We start from the raw sequence: 20,768 nt of genomic DNA, 5'->3' as shown, positions 1-20,768 counted from the left end.
TGTGTGTGTGTGTGTGTATATATGTATACACACTTATATATGTATTAAGATATATATGCATATATAATGTTATATAAGTATATATATATATATAAAATCTAAGAATTAATACAATATTTCACCTTCTTGTTCACTGGAGAAAAACTATAACAAATTTACAAACTACCTTTCTTCAGCCTTAGAGTGAATAAATACAATGCATCCCTGAGAGTATCTTATATCAAACAAAAACAAAACTCTTGTCTAAAATAAACCTTCATTCTGATTTTTTAAGCAGCTAATACAAAATGCAAAATTTTCTTAAATTACACACATCTTTCAAATATAAGTAAAAAAAAATTCCAGGGCTGTTCTTGAACATATAAACCATATCCTCATCAGAATAAGCTCAAGAAAATTTTGACAGCCAGAGCAAAACAAAAATATAATGGGCAAGATCTTCTAGCTCAGAGACCTCACAAATATAGATTACTGACTTATTAGTGTCCTATGGCTTTTGCAGAATTGATATCCAGCCTTGCTCAAATCTGAGAAAAATAAGATTACCATGTGGTATAGCAGAAAGGACAATGGAATGCAAATCTTGAGTACACCATTTATTATTTTTACCTTGTACAAGCCTAACTCCTTATCCATAAAAAGGAAGATAATACCTGTTTTCTTCCTAGCTCATAGGATTATTATGAGCAAAGTACTTTGTAAATCTTAAGGTGCTGTACAAATGTAAGCAACTGTTACCATATCCAGTGACTATAATAATTCTTGCTTATCATATGCCTACTAAAGAAACTGCACTTAATATAGCCAACACATCAAAGACAGCATTTTGATCAAAGATCTAGTCACACAGGTCCTGTGACCTGGTAATCAACAGACATTGAATAAACTTAAGTTCATAGCAGCTATACAAATCAGTCCTTAATCAGTATTTGATTGAGGTTAATACTTTATATTTCAAATATGGGCCCAGGAATAGGCTTTTTGTTTGACATACAAGGACTAGCCCTGTTAGCTTCAAAGAGGATCATGGCCACTTTGGCTACAGTGACGATTTTTTGGCTCCAGGAATTCATGAAAACTCTGTGTAAGCATGGAACAGTTGTGATCTGAGTTGGGAGAGGAAACACCTACACAAATGGAAACCACAGCTCTTTGAAGTAAGCTTTGCTATGGTGAAGTATCAGGAAAAGATCAACCAAGTAACCACTTTTTTACAGACTCAAGAGTTTGGAGATATAGTCCAACTCTTTTATTTTACAGATAAGGAAATGAAGACCCAGACAAGTGAGGTGACCTGCCCATGGTCCTTCAGCTTCCCAGGGACAAATACGAGCTGAGGCTACAAGGCTCAGGTTCTAGCAGGCAGGTCACTGAATGTCTCTGGGCCTGAGGTGACTGAACAGACTGGCCCTCAAGGGGGCTTTTCTAATTCTGTTTCTGTGAAGGAGCCATGGCTGCTCTGTGTGTGTGTGTGTGTATGTGTGTGTTTGAATTTCAGAATTCTACTGTTAAGGGAAAAACAGAAAAATAGAGTGATAAGAATTTAACATATATTATAAATGCAGAACTTTGCAAAGTAAACCAAAAAAACCAACCTGATTGTTTTTTAATGAACTGGATTATAAAATATCAAACTTACCGATTCAATCAGTTCCAATGTTTCCGCAAATTCTGGAATCGTCTGTAGAGATGACAACACTGCATTTGCTTCCACAGCCAGGAATTTGGTGGGTGAATTCTGCTGGGTGGATGCATTTTGGTTTTCATCCATACTATAAAACTCACTAGTTTGCTCCTCAAGGCTATTTAGAGTATTAGACATACTATCATCCATGAGGAAACTACCAGACCAGCTAGAAAAACTTCCCGTCTGCTAAAAATACAAAATAAATAAATGTTATATCATCTGTGATTTTAAATGTAGATGTATCTAACTGCATATGAATTTAAAGCAAAAAATCTTTTTAAAACAGATTTCATGTTGGCATATCATTTACATTAAAATAACATTAATCTCCAAAATCAGCACAAAAACAATTTTAACTAATTTTTCTCTAGGTATTATTGTTAATGAAACATATTTTCAAATTTGTAAAAATTATTCTATATTTTAACACATGCTTTCTATTAAATATACTATTATCAATAATTAATAGCATACAGAATGTAGAATTCCCTATTTTCCCCAATTACATATAGTCTAGAAAGTTACTTAGAAGGCAAAGTTGATGAAAAATAATTTTAATGGCTTGCTTTACTCTGTATACAAGTGGATCCATGTTTCAAAATTTTTAAAGGACTTTCAATGATATTTGCCAAAGGAAGTTGCAGGACTTTAGAAATTCAACGATAATTCTCTTAAAATCAAAAATGAAACTAATTCAATCACCAATTAATTCAAGGACTGCCTTAAAGGGTACTGCCTTATACAATCTTATGTACAAAATTAGGTTCCAAAACATATTTTTAATAATTTTCATCTAAAAGGCTAATGAAGAAGGTAGGAAAAATGTGACTAATGTTTTTCACAGATGTCACAAAAATATTCAAATAGATAGCACCTTGCTTTATATACTTGTTCTTATACCAAGTTTAACACAACCAAGTAGCTTCAAGGTAATTAATAACCGGTACTTGGATAAATTCAATATTCATTCTTTAATCTATGCAATCTCCCCTTAACACTTCCACCAGTTAAATTTTTTGTAATTGCCCATTCCATGCCAAACACAAACAGCCATCATGTCTTAAGAGTGCTACCAACCTAAACAGAATTATGTTTTCCCAACTGTCTCTTTCTGTTTTAGCTAGCTATTTCACTTTAGTAGAGATAAGACAGATAAATAAAGGCTTGGAGGGTTAAAAAAAACCCTTTCCTAGAAGTCAAATAGGTTGAATTCTTAGTAGTTGAAATTAGTGATAGTAATAATATCAATAAAGGGGTTAAATAAGTAGAAAACATAATGTCAACATAATAGAAAGTAAGATTTGCTGAACACAAGAAGCAATATACAGCTATAATCTAATTATATTTATGCCCCCAAAATATGCAGGATAATTATGTAGAATGACAAAGTATAGCCCAACACGTCTATTAATTCTACGTGTAACATAACAAAATCCAATTTCTATGGAATGGGTTGGATTCAAGGCATTTCACAAGTGAATTTTTTTAGCATTAATTTTTATTGATTTATGTTAAGCTTAAATACACAGTAAGAACAAAAAAGAACAAAAAAAATTATAAACTTAAATACAAAACAAGAAAAAAAATTGCCCTGTGCACAGCAGAATGTAAAAACTATACAGCAATAAATTTCCATTTCAAGAAAGCCTATATAATAAATACTACACATTGTATTCAGAGCAATCTATCTTTTCTTTGCTTCCATGTAAGTTTTCTTTTGTTCTCTGCTGTGCACTTTTTACTTTGTTCTTTTCTCCCCCCTTCCTCTGCCCTCCTCTACCCCCATCCCCCAAGAAGTCTACAATTAAGCACGGATACATTGTGACACACACATATACAAACACACACATATATACATACATATGAACAGACATACACATACTTAGATAATCTATAATCATACTCATACACAGACACATGCATTCATATGCATCTAGGTGAGACTGTACTACACTTGTTTGTCCTCTGTTTCTCCGGGAGTGGATGACATCTTCCCTCATAAGTCCAAGTCTTTCCACATTTTTCTAAGTCCACCAACTAATTATTTCCTACACCGCAGCAATATTCCAACCTTATACTGTCTAGTTCTTTTAATTGTCTAAAACAATATTAATATGGCTGACATACAGCGTAATTTCCCTATTCTTCTTTTGATTAAATCTATTTTGGCTTTAACTTTGTCTGAGATCATGATTACTACCCCTGTTTTTTTTCCTAATAAATTCTACTCCTGATCTTTATTTCACACAACTGAATTTTAATAAAAAATGGATATAGACAATTTGCCCTGAGATTAGAAGAAAACTACTCTATTTGAATGATGGGAGATAAGATTTATTCTACTAATTAATGCTATAAAGAAATATCTTTGAAGTATATAGAGTTCAATCTACCCTCTTCTCTGGAGTGACTTTTCTCAAGAAAATCTCATCCAAATGTTCTTAAATCAAGTAAATAACAATAGTGGATTTTAGATATCAAGTACTAAAAAGACAAATTCTGTAATATTCTTTATTGATACAAAATTGTTTTCTCTGATTATGCTGACCTTGTTACAACTACATTTTAAAGTACAAATTATTATTTAAAATGTCAGGATCATTTTAGTAAAACAAATGCCACGTCAAATATGCAGCTTTTTTTCTTCAATGAGTCAAAAATTTGTGGATATTTAAAGATAATCACATTTAAAGTCCCTCCATTCACCCACAAAGGACGCATCATGTAGTGGAGAGAAAGTCCACTTCAGAGGCAGGAAGATCCAGGTTCAAGTTCTGATCTACCTCACCAGTTCTGTGACCCTGGGAAGTCATTTAATCTATCAGCATTCACAGGCCATTCTCTAAGACCATAAATTGCAGAGAAGGTCCTGATTTGCACAAGTAGAGGAAGTTTCTTTAGTGGCAATTCCCTATACCAATAAGATCATAGGTCTGCTGCTATCTTATCCATCTACTTGCCTATAATTTGTTATTTCAAATAAAGTAACTTTCCCTACAGTCACATATTCCAATCCAATAAACATTTATAAGGACCTACTACGTGTTAGGCACATATCAATAATAAAATATCATCCTTTTCTATGAAAACTGACCGTTTTCATTCAAAAAACATTAAGTGGCTACTGTGTATAAGAGTCCAGTTATCATGTTAGCTCACAATGCCATATTAATAATTGTGTTATTTCAACTTCTACCTAGCACTAGTCCATAATCTTATTCCCTGCAATCAAAATGGATTACTGTTCATCACAATCCCAAACCAAGAATTAAGATAACCATTTCTAAATATTTTAATGAACTAAAATCTTTTCATATTCTAATATAGTCACTAAAGAATAAATTATATTTCCATGACTAATTTTGATATCAGTTTTATAACATCTAGCTATGATTTCAACTATCCAGAGTTTAGTAGTTATTAACTAACCTCTCTGCAAATATTTGGTTTCTCTCTTATTTGTACTAAATATCCATATAAAACATTTTTAAAAGTTTTTACAAAGCCTCAAAATATTAATGCTTTTGCACTCTTAATATAATGCTACATTTTCCCAGTTTACTTCCCTCGTTCAATTCAATTATATATAACATCTACTACGTGCAAGGCACCAGGGATCTGAAGCAAAAAAAAAAAAAAGAAAAAAAGAAACAAAAAACAGTACCTGCCCTCAAGGACATTACTTGGGGGTGTGGGGGATGGAGAAGGGCAAAGGAAAAGAGCTTTATAACTTATATACAGCTAAGTAAACAGAAATATGTACTAAGTCATACAAAGTAATTTCAAGAAGATAATGTTCTAATACAGGGGTTCTTGACCTTTTTTGTGTCCAGTAGAATGTTTGTTGCTAAATTTCAACTAAGCTAGAGGTTACTGAAAATAAAGAAGTAATTTTTCCCCCCATACAAGACAAAACAGCCAGTGCCAACACAGGTCAAATAACTGGTAGCCTCCCTTCATGACCAAAAATGGTTCAGTGACACAAAAGTGACCACAGGCAACACAGCAGAAAGCTCCCTGGCCAAAGCTCCAGGATGGGAATCTTGGAAGCACATGGAATTACCTGAAACCAATATATCATGGTACCAGTCAGACCAGAACAGCCCCTGAGCCCAAGGCTTCCAAGGTCAATAGCACTAGATCCTGAGTCACCTTGAAGTTCCAGCTGTCTGAACCTTAAACATCCAAGAACATCAGAGTCCCTAGGTGAGAACAAGTGTGAGAACCCAAAGGTGAAACAGGGGATGAAGCCTGGCCTGATACAAAGTGCCCAATTCAGGAACTAAGTTTACAGAGATAAATAAACCATGGACAACAACCAATGTAAAAACCTCTTTTGGATAGGCAGACACCCAAAACAGGGAAGAGACTAACTTCATAACTGCAAGCAGACTCAAAGGAAAAATCAGTTTTCCACAAGGGCTACAAGGAATACCAAGAAGAAATGAAGCAAAAGATTAAAAAATGAAATAAAGTCTCTGGAGAAAAAACTGAAAGGATAATAAATAGCTTAAAAGGGAAAATGACAAACCTCAACCGAGTTAACAGGCTCCCTGAAAACTAGAATAGACCAAATGGAAATTGGTAGATGAATCAGCAAAAAAATTATAACAAAAAAAATGGGGAAAAAATAGAAGAAAATTTAAGATATCCAATATTTTAAAAAAGTGACTTAGAAAACAGATAAGAGAATGAAAATTTGGGAATCACTGGCCTCCTTTAAAGCTGTGATTTTTTTTAAAAAAAGGCTGGACACTATATTTCAAGAGATCATTAACCCCCAAAAGAAAAGTCTAAGGAATATCACAGCCAAAATCCAGAGCTACTAAGTCAAAGAAAAAATATTTCAAGTATTCAGAAAGAAGCAGTTTAAGTACCAAGAGTCACCATTAAGATCATAAAGATAAGGCAGTTTCTATTAAAATGAGAGGCTTGGAACACAAAATTCCAAAAGGCCTATAACCAAGAATAATTTAACCAGCAAAGCTGAGTATTGACCTACAAAAGAAAATAGGACTTGCATTGCTGATGAAAAGACCAGAGCTGAATAGGAACTTCAAAATGTAAACACAAGAGTCAAGAGAAACCTAGAAAGGTAATTTGTTTGAGTAATTAGAAGGGGTTATAAGACAATATAGTGCTAACATTCTAATGGGAGAAGAAACAAGTGTCCCATCAAAACCTTAATGTCTTCACAAAGTATTAAGGGACTAAGGGACTTAAATGAGAGATCTAGTGTGGATTAGTTCTGTTCTGAGGATGATAAGAGAGAGTAAAAGGAGTATACTAGCGTAGAAAGGAGGAAGAAAGGAGTGGAACTAGCTATTTTTCCTGAGATGTGTGAGGAGGATACAAACATGGAGGAAGAGGTGAGTGAAGTAAGCATCAAATGAATCTCACTTATCTGCAACAGACAAAAGAAGGTTGAATGCACATATGCATAAACACAGTTTGGTGCAGAAATAACATCAAACTTAAAAGAGAAACAAGGAAGTAATAGAGTGTAGACAGAGGAGGAAGGAAGAAGGGAAGAAACATCAAGAGGAAGAATAGTACCAGGAAAGGAATAGTTAGAGGCAAAACAACCTGTGGATTCAAAGGGAAAAAAAGAACTAGAATCTAAGGGTTTTGCCCATCAATATAATGAATATTATTAAGCCAAAAGAAATGACAAGAGATTGTTTCAAAGAATCCTGGGTCATATGAACTAATACAGAGAGTGATGAGAGGAACTAGAAAAAAACGTATAAAAGTACAAAAACATTGTAAAGAAAAAACAACCTTGAAAGATTTAAGGACTCTGACCAAAGCAATGACCAATCACGTCTTTTGAAGTTCTGATGATGCATGACACCCACCTTCTGATAGAGAGGTGACAGACGCCAGGTGTAGAGAGATAATTCTTGCACATGGCCACTAATAAGAATTTGTTTTTCTTTACTATTCTTATTTGTTACCAGAGTTTTGGAGTTTTTTTCTCTCGTTTTAACTGGGAGAAGAGTTGAGAGCAAGAGGGAAGCTGGCAATAGTGATGCAAAAAAGAGAATTATTGAAATGTTTTTTAAAATTCAGAGAACAGAATGAGCAGACAAGCAGGACAGTTTTGAATACTAACTTGTAGAATTTATTACCTACTTTTAAAGATTATCAAGCAGTATGAAATGGAGATTCACAGTTTCACATACAATTTTTTTTATAGTCCACTGTATATCAAAATGCTTTAAGGGGAAGGCAGTGTTTAATTTTTTTTTAAATTGATAGCAATGGGCAAAAAGAAAATAAAGAAAAAAAGAGGAGACTAGAAGTAAACATACAGATTAGGAGACAAATACCATAGTCTAGGTCACTTAGTCAACAAGCATTTATTAAGGCACTTGTTATATGCCTGTCATTATGCTAAGTAATGGGAATAAAAAAAGGCAAAAAAAAAATCCATTCCAGGAAAAAGCTCACAATCTAATGGGGGAAACATATATAACACTGGATATGCACAAAGCAGGGGGAAGGTAATTTCAGAGGAAAAAATACATGCAGCTGGAGGGACCCAAAGAGGCTTACTCAGAAGTGAAGAAGTGAAGGGAAGCCTAGAAGCAGCAGGAAAGGCCAACTGCCCAGGTCAGAGCTTTGGCTGGAACTCACTGTTAGTAGGTGTGACTGGGATGAAGAACCAGCAAAGGAGACCCAGGAGAAGAAGACAGATAGGAGAACAGTGTCGCTGAACCCCAAAATAACACACTATCCAAAAGAAGGTGATCAACAGTGTCAGATGCTGTAGATGTAAAAAAAAGTGTGTCGACTAAGAAAAGTCCATTAGATTTAGCAATTAATGTCTTCACAAGGTAACTTTAGAGACAGCAGATGCAGCTGAATGAAGTGGAAAGCCAGATTACAGAGAATTTAGAAAAAAATGAAAGGTACGGATTATGGATGGTTTTCTCGAGAAGTTTATCTACAATAGGAGAAAAAAACACAAAGAATGATGATATCTAGCCAGGATGGCAAGACCAAGTAAAGTTTGTTTTTTTGATGGCCCCCCCCTGGAAGGCCTTCCCTCTTCAGCTTTGCCCCCAGCCTCCATTTCTTCCTGTAAGGCACAGTTCAAACACTACTTTTTTTTTTGAGGGGGGGGAGTTGGGCAAGTCACTTACCCCTGTTTGCCTCACTTTCCTCATCTGTAAAATTAGCTAGAGAAGGAAATGGCAAACCACTCCAGTATCTCTGCCAAGAAAACCACAAATGGGATCACAAAGGGTTGGACACAATTGAAAATGAATGAAGCACCACTTTCTGCAAAAAGCTTTTCTTGATTCACCCCAGTGGCTTTCCTTCCCAAACCCCATGTTTAATTTATTTGTATTTCTTTGTATGTGTTCATTTTACATTTATTGTGTACATATTAATATGTTTACTTGTCTTCCCCATTAGAATGTAAGCTTCTTGTGAGGGTCTGTTTCATTCTTTGTACCCTCAGTATATGGCACAATATCTGTCACAAAGTAGGTGATAAGTGAATGCTTGTTTATTGTTGTAGAAGGTGGAAGCTTTGTGGGTGGGGACAAATAACTGGATGTGAGAGATACTGCAGAAAAAGAATTGATAAGACTTAGTAACTGAATGAATAACTTGGTTGAGAGAGAGAAGAGTGTCAATCTGAACCTGAGGGATTGGAAGGATGATTGTATTATCAAGAGAAACAGCAATAAAAGCACACCTAAACTAAAAAATATTCTTACAAAACTTATAATGGCACAAAGGGATTACATATTTAATATTTACTACACCAACTTTCTGGAAATCACAGAATGTTGAGAAAGATGTTTAAACAGGTCCATATCATAGGTCATATATCTTAAGTTGGGATTGTAAGAAATCACCTAATCCAAACCCTTCATTTCCCAAATGAAGAACTGAGGCCCAGAAGGTTAGGTAACATAACCTAGGCCACACCATCAGAAGTGGGTTCAGAACTCAGGTCCTCTGACTGCAAAGCCAATGCTCTTTCTACCGTAGTGCACTGCCTTGTAAACGAAGCAATCTACCTCAAATGTTGGGAATTTAAGGCGCTATTAATTTATATTTAAATATGAATACAAATTGACTGTCACACTCTCTAATTTCTGACTCGTTACCATTAGGGAATATAAGAAATATACTAAAAAACAAAGGCTAAAGAAGGAACAGAAACCATTTCTAACCCACATAAGCTTACTCCTTACCGATGAAACTCGCTTTCTTCTAACTTCATTCTCTGCTGACATAAGAAGCAATTCAAGTTCCTTTATTTTCTTTTCCTTATCAGGATCATCATCAACAAATGGCTGCTGAAATGAGTATTTAACAAAGGCAAAAGAAGAAAGGAAAGAGCAAAATAAAAATAGCTATTGTTACACAAATGAATGTTCCAGATTTGATTATCTTCAAGATGGTTAAAAGCCAGCTTAACTAATTTTAGACCTAATTGTTCTAGGGTCTTCCTAATATATAATAGAATGCTAGTCAACATTCTCAGATTACCTTAAGGAAAAAGTAAATTTAAAAAGAGCAAATCAATGTTGCCAAGATGCACGAGTTACATTAATTTTTAGTGAGCTTTTAAGCCCTGTATGTTACTAAGAGAGTGTGTGCCATTTTAAGAAGATACATAACATTATAGAGGATAGTGAGCTGATCTCAGAGTCAAGACCCTGACACAAAGTGGCAGTGTAACCCAGGGCAAGTCATTTAATTTATCAGTTCTTCACCCAAGCTCTAATAAAACTATTCAATTTCAAAGCAGGTGCTAATCTGCATTGGTGTGGCACATTTTCTTACTGGGAGTTCCTATACCAATCAAATTACAGGTTTGGTAAAAAATAAACAAACATACTAATCCTTAGCAAAAATATTTTTATAATTCAATCACAAGTTTTAAAAAAAGGAACTCACAAAAATAACTGATTCAGTTTGTCAAATATTACACTACAACTTTTAAATTTTTATTTAGCAATTTATACTTTCCAAAACACTTTCACATTACTTCCTCTGACCAGCCCTCAAGCTAGACAGGGATAATATACGTTGGTTGTATAGATAAGGAAATGAGTTCTATCAGACTAGCAAAGTATACAGTATGTCCTTTATAAATAAAAAACTACCTGAATAAATGCTGAAGAAGTCTGAACATGTTCTACACAGTTGCCTTCTGGTGACACATACTGATAGCCTGGGATCTAAAAATAATCACATTAAACTTCTTAATACATTATAAACACACATTTTAACATAAAAAGCATTATTATTGTAAAATGTCAGGATTAAAGGTAAGGAAAAGATCTTAAAATTTCTAACCAATTACTTCCTATGTATTAACTGTGTCTTTACAATTCATCAATACAGAACATTTTACTAAATTAATTTACTGAATCAATCAATGGAAGTGAAAAATAAAATGTAAGTTAGCTCCATTTGGGGGTCTAAAACATGCAATTTTAACTTGCAATCTTAAATTTCATGACTTTTGAAAAATGTATGTCCTTAAATTGGAACATTTGGGAGAAAAGACTTGTAACCTCTCCCAGATCTAATGGACAGACCTGAGGTCAGTCTTTAGCCCAAACCCACAAATTTCACCCTTACACAAATTCATGTTATTCCTCTCCCAGAAATTTTGAACAGCCCCCATTTGGGGTAGGTGGGGATCCTGCTACAACCTAGCACTCCAAAAAGCAACAGGGCTGAATATGCTCATCACTTCGTAGAAGACATCAGGCTCAAGAGATGAGGACTGGAAGAAAGGCTTCACCTCATTCCATTCCCAACAGAGACAAAAATGAAATAAAGATTTTTTTTAATTTAAAAATGAGTATTTCTCTGAATGCTTGAAGGAGACTAACAGAAATAGTTACTATAGACACTCTGACAACACACTAAATGAGGTCTCTTTTATTTCCCCTACAGCTTCTCTAATCATTGTGGAATTCCTGGAGAATCTAGTTTACAAGCAGAGAAAAGGTACAGGGATTTTTTTTTAGTCATCTTATCTAGATCCCATAGGAATTTAAATATGAATTCCTCCTTACTTTTCCATGATGGCTAACCCAAATGACAATTTGCTATAGTACTCCATAAGAAGTTTCAAATGCCCCTATTTTTTTCCCAAATAGATTGTTAAAAAAAAAAATTAAAATCTACAAACTCTTGTCCCCAAATTATTGTTATAAAAATTATCCATGATTTTCTCTTAAATTCAACTGATTTCTCTAATAGCTTAGCACAGTACCTGGCATATACAAAGTGCTTGATAAGTATTTTATTATCTAATAAATGCCTATCATTCTAATTGAGGAATAAGATATATCAGCCTAAATCTAATTAATGGACAGGATATATTAGTTTAAATCTAGTTAAGGGAGAGGTATATCAGTTTATGTCTGACAGGGATTATATCAATTTATACTGATAAAAAAAGGACTTGAATAGAAAATAAATTCAAGGGGCAGATAGGTGGTGCAGTGGATAGAGCATCGGCCCTGGATTCAGGAGAACCTGAGTTCAAATCCGGCCTCAGACACATAACACTCACTAGCTGTGTGACCCTGGGCAAGTCATTTAACCCCATTGCCTAATCAAAAAAAAAAAATTCAAGTGTCCATGAGCAAGGTACTGTACATAAAATATAAATAGGTAATGTTAAACTTAAATGTTTGAACTACTAATAAATTTTTACTTATGTACTTTATTCAAAATATTTGTGACTTTGTCAGTATAGATATCACTTTCACTGGCTTAGATTGCAACTTCTTTATACCTTTAGAGTAAGTAGTTTTTATAAATTTCTCTAGTAGTACTAGTCTAGGCTAGACAACTCCCCCTCCCAAAAAAAGTAATTACTTAATAAATAACCTGTTGGTAGCATGACCCTCTACACTTAAGCTAGTGCATATATGAAGGACATCACTGAAACTGTACTTGAAGCCTTTCCTGCCTGGTAGTACCTATCTGAGCTTTTGCTCAACTGGCTTTGTCCAGGAACCCAGAGTTACTTTTAAGAAGGATTTCAACAGAGATCTGTCTTTATTTTTACAAACTATTTTTATAACTATCTTTATCTTTATAAACTAAAATATCCTTCCCTCCCCCAACTTCTCTTTCATAAATTATGGCTAAAAACTTCATTTCTACTTAAAGGGATAAAAATATAAATCCAGTGAAATACAGTAACTCAAACTACCACTGATATTTTATTTTTCAGAAGGTGATATTCCACTTCTACACTTCATCTATTTTATGTCATATGGATTAACAGATAGCAAGGAAAAAATTATATTCTAAAATTTTAAAGGTAGGACATTAGATATGATTTAGTTCACACCTCCCCTCTTTACAAATGCTGAAACTGAAGCCTAGAGATTTATTTACTAAATGCTACACAGCTAATTAGCGACAAAGTACTCTACTATGTAAGTAGTAGTATATCATTACAGTTATGGTTTAAGAGGCTTAAGGAATATTTTCCCCAATTTCTTGAACTGTCTCAGTATATATGTGAACCAGTTTTAAAAAAAAAAGACTGGTTAAATTCAGTCAAACAACCAGTTATGTGGTGGGGAAACAAGGTTTAATTTAGTCAAGAAATCAGTTCTTGACTAATTTAAACTCATTGGCATTCCCAGCTCTTGCCAGATAATGGTATTGGTAAAACCTGACATTCAGAGATAAGTTAAAATTGCAGTTAGGACTAAATACAAATACAGTATATGTAGACTACACATAAAAACTGCCTACCACTCACCCACCAAACACAGACCAAGTGAATTACAATATTAGAATATGTATATGCCAAATTCTTTAACCACATAAGATCAAAACTATAAGTAATGGGGCAAACTGAAGGTAATATTTGTCCATGAGAAAAACATACTACAAAATAAAAATATCCACTAGTATCTAGCTAAGGTTATCACCCAGAGTAGTTGTCTCTTTTATAACTTTCTTAAGTTTTTCCCCAGTTTGGAAATTTAAATATCTATTTTCTTTTAGCCATTATTAAATAATATTGGAATTGCAATATTGGCCAGCAATATTAAGAAAACAAATGTTTTACTATATAGCAACTAAAGCATTTAAAAATAAAGATATTAAAAATATGTGCCTGAACAGGTATGTAAAACTGATTCTGGGTTTGCAAATGGTCCATAGTCGCACAAGGTTTGTGTTGAAGTTTTGATGAAGCAGATCGCTCTGATTTGATTCCATCTTGTAAGTAGCCTTCCTGTTCCACTTTTCTTCGCATAGTAGAATTCCAATGATTTTTAATAGAATTATCAGTCCTAAGAAGTGATAGTGCACAGTTAAAAATAGAAAAAATAAGAGTGGAACAGGATTTTAAGAATTTAAACTTTAGACATTATGCAAATTACTCAAAAACTTAACTTTTTACAATTGTTGAAATTAAATGTTTTATTAAAAAGGTCAAACCAGAACTCTAGAGGAAAATACATACATATTTCAAGTTTAAGATTATGCTAACAAAGTGACCACAGTGGTTAGAGCACTGGCTCTGGAATCAGAAGGACCTGAGTTTAAATTGGGTCTCAGACACTTCTTAGCTGTGTGACCCTGGGTAAGTTATTTAACCTCAAATGCCTCAAAAAAAAATTATGCTGACAAGTTAAAAGGACACAAAAATAGATTGTACAGTGAAAAAAACCTCCTAACACTGTAATAATTAATCTATTATTTGGAAATAAAAACTAAGAAGAGAATTCCGCATCATTTATTTAAAAGTGAATTATAAAACTAAAATATGCTGCATAAACAAGAGGTAAATTTATGTGGTCAAAATAAAAAAATATGCATATTAATATTTGTAATATACTGAGCAATATTTTGCCAATTACAAACACCTGAGATATATTACTTTTGTTGTTAAAAGTGAAATAATAATTATTATTATAGCTAACATTCATATAGTGCTTACTATGTGCCAGGCACTGTGCTTACAAGCACTTTACAATTATTATCTCATGAGATCCTCAGCAGGTAGGAGGAAATCTATGGCAAACAGAGGTTAAGTGACTTACCCAGGGTCCCACAGTTATGTTGTGTCTGAGGCTAAACCAACTCCAGGCTCAGCCCTGTATTCACTGTATCACCTAGCTGCCCTGATGATGAGATCACTGTCACCTAACACAGAAATGAAGCCCTCTAAAAATTTTAAATGTATTTATGGTTTCATAAAACAGTGAAAATAGTAGTAAGAAGAACATGTGCCTGCAAAAAAGGCTTGGTCCAGCTGAACCAGATTAAACGGAGAGCACTGCTAAAGAAACTAGAAGGGGGGGCAGCTAGTTGGCGCAGTGGATAGAGCATTGGAATCAGGAGGACCTAAGTTCAAATCTGGCCTCAGACACAAAGCAGTTACTACCTGTGTGACCCTGGGCAATTTACTTAACCCCACTGTCTAGCCAAAAAAAAGAAAGAAACTAGTAGGAAAGAAACACAGACTGGAACAGACAGGCATTTTCAAGAGCATTTATTCTCATCAACAATAGGAAAAATACCAAAGTTATACTCTTTAAGGATTTTCAAAAACCTACATACTGGACTGTATTATGTGAGGTGGTAATGTCACTTAAGAGGATAAAGTCATGAAGAGACTTTGACAAGGCTAGGCCTTATCAAGTCCATAGAGAAAAAGCCATGCTGTATGCAACACAATTTTTAAAAGTACTTAAAGATAACTTCCAAGATATATTTTTTAAGATGTTTCAACAAAATAAAATCAACCCAAGTCTTACACAGGGAATATACATGTGTATATCTGAGGTGTTTGCCCCAGTCATGAGGCATTATGCATAAAATTCTAAATACAGCGAGTTTTTTGAAATGCCCTGATTCCCTAATGAGATAATACTAATTGCATCAAATTTTGAAACATCATAAAAACATCCTTATAGAATATATTATAACCCAAAACACATTGACATTGGTCTAATCACCAACTCTGGAAAAAACCAAAGTGGATGAAAAACCACATACTATTCAGAAAATGATAGGTAGCTGGGATGCCAGCCCATCAAATTAGTCTATCAAAAGAAATTGTGGATATATTACAGATGGATAATAAGCTAGGTCTAAAATCAAGCTGGAAGAGGAGATGAGGGTAGACTGCATTTGGCAAACTGCATTACTTTCAATGATTTCAAACTGCCCCTGCAAAAGTCCACCTAGCTCTTTAACACAAATATTTTTACTGGAATATTACATAGCTACAAATCCTAGGACCCCATAATCTCATAAGAATTTAGGTAATTCAAAGGAAAACAGATGCAGAGTAGGTATAAACCAGCATGTTATCAAAATCATTTTATATGCAAAAATGGGGTACAGGATACTGCTGAAGCTAAGTATGACCAGAAAAAGATATGAGATAGTCAAACAATGAGAATTAGAGACAACAGATGGATAGGTCAACCAAGACCAAGGTAGCCTCAAGACACAAAAAGATCAAGAAGTTGCCCAAAATGGAGGGCAAGACCTTTTTGGAGGATTCATAGGTAAAGATAAGAATTACATAGGAAAAGAAGGAAGATAGAAACAGTGAACTACATCTGTAGTGGAATAATACAATGATACCTTGAACGATTTGTGATTTTATCAGACTATTTAAAGTTTTCATTGCCACAAGAATTTTCCAACTTTTGAAGAAAAAGTTTTACTACTACTTTTGTTTTATTACACTGGAGAGAAACTGAAAGGTTCCAATTTTATATCTCCTCACTATTCAAGAGGAATTATTTATTGGAAGAAAACGAAATGGCAGGAAATACAATAGACTAGATAAAGACTTTACAATTCATATCCCAATTTTTAAAAATAATTTAAGTTAGAGATAGCAAGGCAAAATTGCAAATGTCAAGAAATGATAAATATTAATTTTCTCATCTGAAATTTCTCATCTATTATCTATGATAATGGACCACAGATCAATTTACAATCAACTAACAAGTATCTGTTACAGTTTGTAACCTAGTACAATTTGCGCCAGGTGCTGGGGATACAATTAGAAACAATTCTTACTTTCAACAATGAGAAAAATATCAAAGAAACAAAGATCATAGTAAGAAAAGATATTGTTTTTGTACACTAAGGCTCCAGAAGAAAAATGTAGAAAAATTCCATTTTTTTAATATATAGCTTTTATTACACATTCATTAAATAAATATTTATTGATCACTAATACATACAAGGCATTACAGAATATTCAAGTCTAAGGTTTGAAGTGTTATTTGTATTTCTTCCAAAAGAAAGCAACATTTATGTACATATGAAGTACAAATAGCCTCCACATTAGAGAAGCTACAAGACTTCCAACTTGTCTGGGAAGAGAAATATTCTTTGATCCAGAAGAAAAAGAAAGGAAAAAAAATCTGCCCCTACATCTTATCTGGACTTCTTGAGGAAGAAGTAGGCTCCTAATTCTCTCAAGAAACTATCAAATGAGAATATGTATGTAAAGTACTTTTCCAAACTTAAAAGTTCTATAAAAGTGTTAGTCATTATTATTACAGCATAAGGAGGATCCACAGTTGCCACCAAGAAACAGGATTTCAGTTACCGGCATTAGGAAATCATGTCTCATAATGCTGACAGGCAACTCCCTGCAATAATGGCCATATGTAAAACTGATGTAAGCAACTGGAAGGTATGCTGTTCTAGGATCTAGGGCAGGTCTGCACAACCTGCGGCCCATGGGCCGCTTACCGTCTGCCTGCCACTTGCGACACGCCAAAGGATTTCCTCTAAGTACAAAGAATATTTTCCTCTACATTTTTCACAGACCGCCTGAAGTCCTTTGGTATACTGCAAGCGGCCCAGGGGCCACAGGTTGTGCAGGCCTGTCTTGGGGTATATTTGAGATAGAGACCCTCCTGAAACTTACCAAACTGGAAGACTATATCTTCTGGTGATTCACATGTAAATGAATAAGAAGAGTTTAAAAAAACAAACATGGAAGACTCTAGGGATTTTGAAGACCAGGCAGCAAACTTAAGGATATAGGAACAGAATTGGCATTTTCATAATTGCTGCCAGCTGCCAGTAGAGAAAGGAAGCTATGAAAAACAAATGGCTAAGAAAACAGTGCTAGAAAACTGCATTCAACTTTCTGGACTATGGTACAAGATCCATGAATGATGGGCTACTGGTCAAACAGAGTATATCTAATGGCAACTGGAAAAATAGGAGACTGGATGATCTCATCAAGATCGCTTTAAAATGAAAAGGACATAGCTGTTTAGCCAAATACCATAGAACTCAGTAGATCTGCCACAAGAGGGCATAGGAAAAAGACTATCTGGAGGTCTCCAGAAATTCACAGGACATAATATATCCAGGGAGAGAAAAATACACAAATGTGCAGGAAAAGTACATACAACAAAGCAAACTACAGAACTTAACCCAAGGAGATAAACAAGACATCACTGTGCAATGAATAACCAGAATATGCATCTTATACTTTATGCATATTATATGCATGTTATATTTACCCTAACAACCTAAACAAAAATTTTACCCTAACAAAGAATAACTCAATACTTCTAGGATCCATGATTTCATTGTATTGAGTATTACCCTCTACTGACACAAACTACAGCCCAGTCCTGCTATGACTTGAAAGACTTTGTTTAAAGAATTGTTATAGATAAAAACTTCATCACCCACAGTCAACCTAGTAATGACCTTCTGATGACTTAGCTAGTTTGGTCCTCAGAGAGCAGACACACAATTCACTGGGTCATTAGCCAGTCTTCCTAGCTTGGCAAGGCTTATCCAAGTTTATAGATATAGTATTTAAGAACCCAGAGTCACCCTCAAACCAGTGAGGCATCAAAGTAGGACTTATTGAAGGCTCAAAAAGAATAGAAAAGAGACAATATAGAATCATTACACATCAATATGTTCCTGTTTGGAAATGCATAAACATGGGGAAAGAAATACAGTGGAGGACACTTGAGTACAGATAAAATAAGAGAGAAATAGAAATGATCTATGGGAGTATTACCACCCAAAAAACTACTAAAAATGAATGAGAATTATGCTCCTGATATAGATAACAAAACTGGCAGATAGGACATGGTTGTGTTGGGGAATTACAGTTATTCATACAACTGCTGGATGTATCTATTAAAAGTTTAGAACACTTGAAAGATATGTGATTTAGATTTGCCACTAATTTTACCTGTCAATAAAGAAAGTTAAAAGGCTACCTGCTGAGTGAGGCTTGATTTTGAACAATAAAGAGGAACTTGTCAGGATAGTGGAAATGAGGAGAATCTGGGGAACTTAATATTTATCATAGATAATAAAAAAGGCATTTGTCTAGCATAATCAGAAATGTGCTTGAAGAGAAAAAAATTTGACTTGAAAAAAGATTTCAAAATATTTAGATACAAATCTTGTAGGATCTGATGGTTTATGATTCCAAAAGAGATCTCAGTTCAAGTGAGATGAGAAGTTCTATAAAATGAAACTCTAATAATAATTACAAATTACTTCAATGAGAAAGTAAAGGTTAAGGAGTATAAAAACATTGAAGGATTTGTAGAGGGGAACTGATTGATTAGTTTGTATTTTTAAATTAACACAGAGAGAAAGGAAATGGAACCAATAATGCATAAATGAGAATGAGTATTGAAGACTGGAATGGAATGGAATTGAAGACTGGTCTCATAAAGTTAAATGTCATGAACAATAGAAAATGTTTGTTCAGCTAAGTAGAGGTTAAAAGTAAGATTAAAGAAGGGGCAGAGTCCTTGCTTAAGTGGACAGGATGATGACAAAGAGAAATAAAACTAATTAAATTTTATTTTGCTTCTGTTTCCTCTACCAAGGAGAATAATATACAGCCTGGAAAGGACAGTACAAAAATGGTTAACGTGGAATTGAAACACAATATAATTAAGAAATAGAAGCAAGCTAGCTCCCTAAATGAGTTCCAGTCACCTGACTTGAGAAACTCCACTGTTTTTCAGTCATGTCCAACTCTTCATGACCCTGTGGATCTCTGTCTATAGGGTTTTCTTGGCAAAAATACTGAAGTGGTTTGCCATTTCCTTCTTCAGTGGCAAACAGAGGCTAAGTGGCTTGCCCAAGTTCACACAGCCAGGAAGTTTCTGAGGCTGAATTTGAACTCAGGTCTTCCTAACTTCAAGCCCAGCATTCTATTCACTGTACCACATAGCTGCCCTATACAAACTACATATCAGGGTACTAAAAGTACTTGAGAACAGGGACTGCAGAACCACTTTTGTTAATCTCCAAGCTACTGTGGAAGACAAAAGAAATGCTGCAGGACTGGAGATTAACAAGCATTATGTCTATTTTCATAAAACAATTGAGAAGGTGATAAACTATAGCCTGGTGAACATGATACTGATTCTTGGGAAAATACTAGAAGATTGTTACAGAGATGGTTCAGAAACATTGAGAGCAACTATTTCTATCCCTTTACTAGAACAGAATGCTATACTGAGGGCCATGAGGTTGTTCAGTTGTTTTTCAATCATGTTCAACTCTTTGTGACCCCATTTGGGATTTTCTTGGCAACTGGAGTGGTCTGTCATTTCCTTCTCCAGTTCATTTTACCAATGAGGAAACTGAAACAAACAGGGGTAAGTGACTTGCCCAGGATCACACAGTTAGTAAGTATCTGAGGTCAGATTTGAAGTCATCTTCCTGACTCCAGGCCTGGCACTGTAGCCTTTGCACCACCTAGCTACCCTGAGGTCCATGAGAACCTAGGGTCAAATCCTGAATCAGAAACTTACTAGGTATATAAACCTGGGCCAATGACCACCTCTCCTTAGAGCCTTAGTTTCTTTATCTGTAAAATGGAGATAACAAAATTCCTCTTGTACTTATCTCACAGAGTTTTGAAAGACTTAAATAAAATAACGTGAGTTAGGTAATGGGCAAACCTTAAAATGCTATACAAATGTTAGTAATATTGTTATTCAGAACTAGTTGAATGACTAGACCCAAAGAATGGTGATTTGTCAGTCAATGTCAGCCTGGAGAAAAGTCCACTGGAATGCCACAA

The 20,768-nt window shown here is 34.5% G+C and overlaps 1 protein-coding gene across 5 annotated transcripts in view; it reads right to left on the bottom strand.

Annotated features, from left to right (window-relative positions):
- MYBL1 (MYB proto-oncogene like 1) overlaps window positions 1–20,768 on the bottom strand; it is a 57,092-nt gene that overhangs the window by 11,905 nt on the left and 24,419 nt on the right. For 2 of the 5 annotated variants that reach the window (XM_021002154.2, XM_021002158.2), the window contains exons 6-9: window positions 13,818–13,995; window positions 10,822–10,896; window positions 9,904–10,008; window positions 1,640–1,873 (exon numbers count right to left, since the gene is read on the bottom strand). In XM_021002154.2, coding sequence (XP_020857813.1) covers window positions 1,640–1,873; window positions 9,904–10,008; window positions 10,822–10,896; window positions 13,818–13,995 — 592 coding nt within the window. The remainder of the gene's footprint in view (window positions 1–1,639; window positions 1,874–9,903; window positions 10,009–10,821; window positions 10,897–13,817; window positions 13,996–20,768) is intronic. The other 3 variants (XM_021002157.2, XM_021002159.2, XM_021002156.2) reach the window with 2 other exon arrangements.

Source organism: Phascolarctos cinereus, unplaced genomic scaffold (genome assembly GCF_003287225.1).
Source record: "Phascolarctos cinereus isolate Bilbo 61053 unplaced genomic scaffold, phaCin_HiC Scaffold_4;HRSCAF=312, whole genome shotgun sequence".
In the NCBI taxonomy this organism is placed as follows: domain Eukaryota; kingdom Metazoa; phylum Chordata; class Mammalia; order Diprotodontia; family Phascolarctidae; genus Phascolarctos; species Phascolarctos cinereus.
Note: the sequence above shows the minus strand (reverse complement) of the source record. Positions and strands in the feature narration are given on the sequence as shown.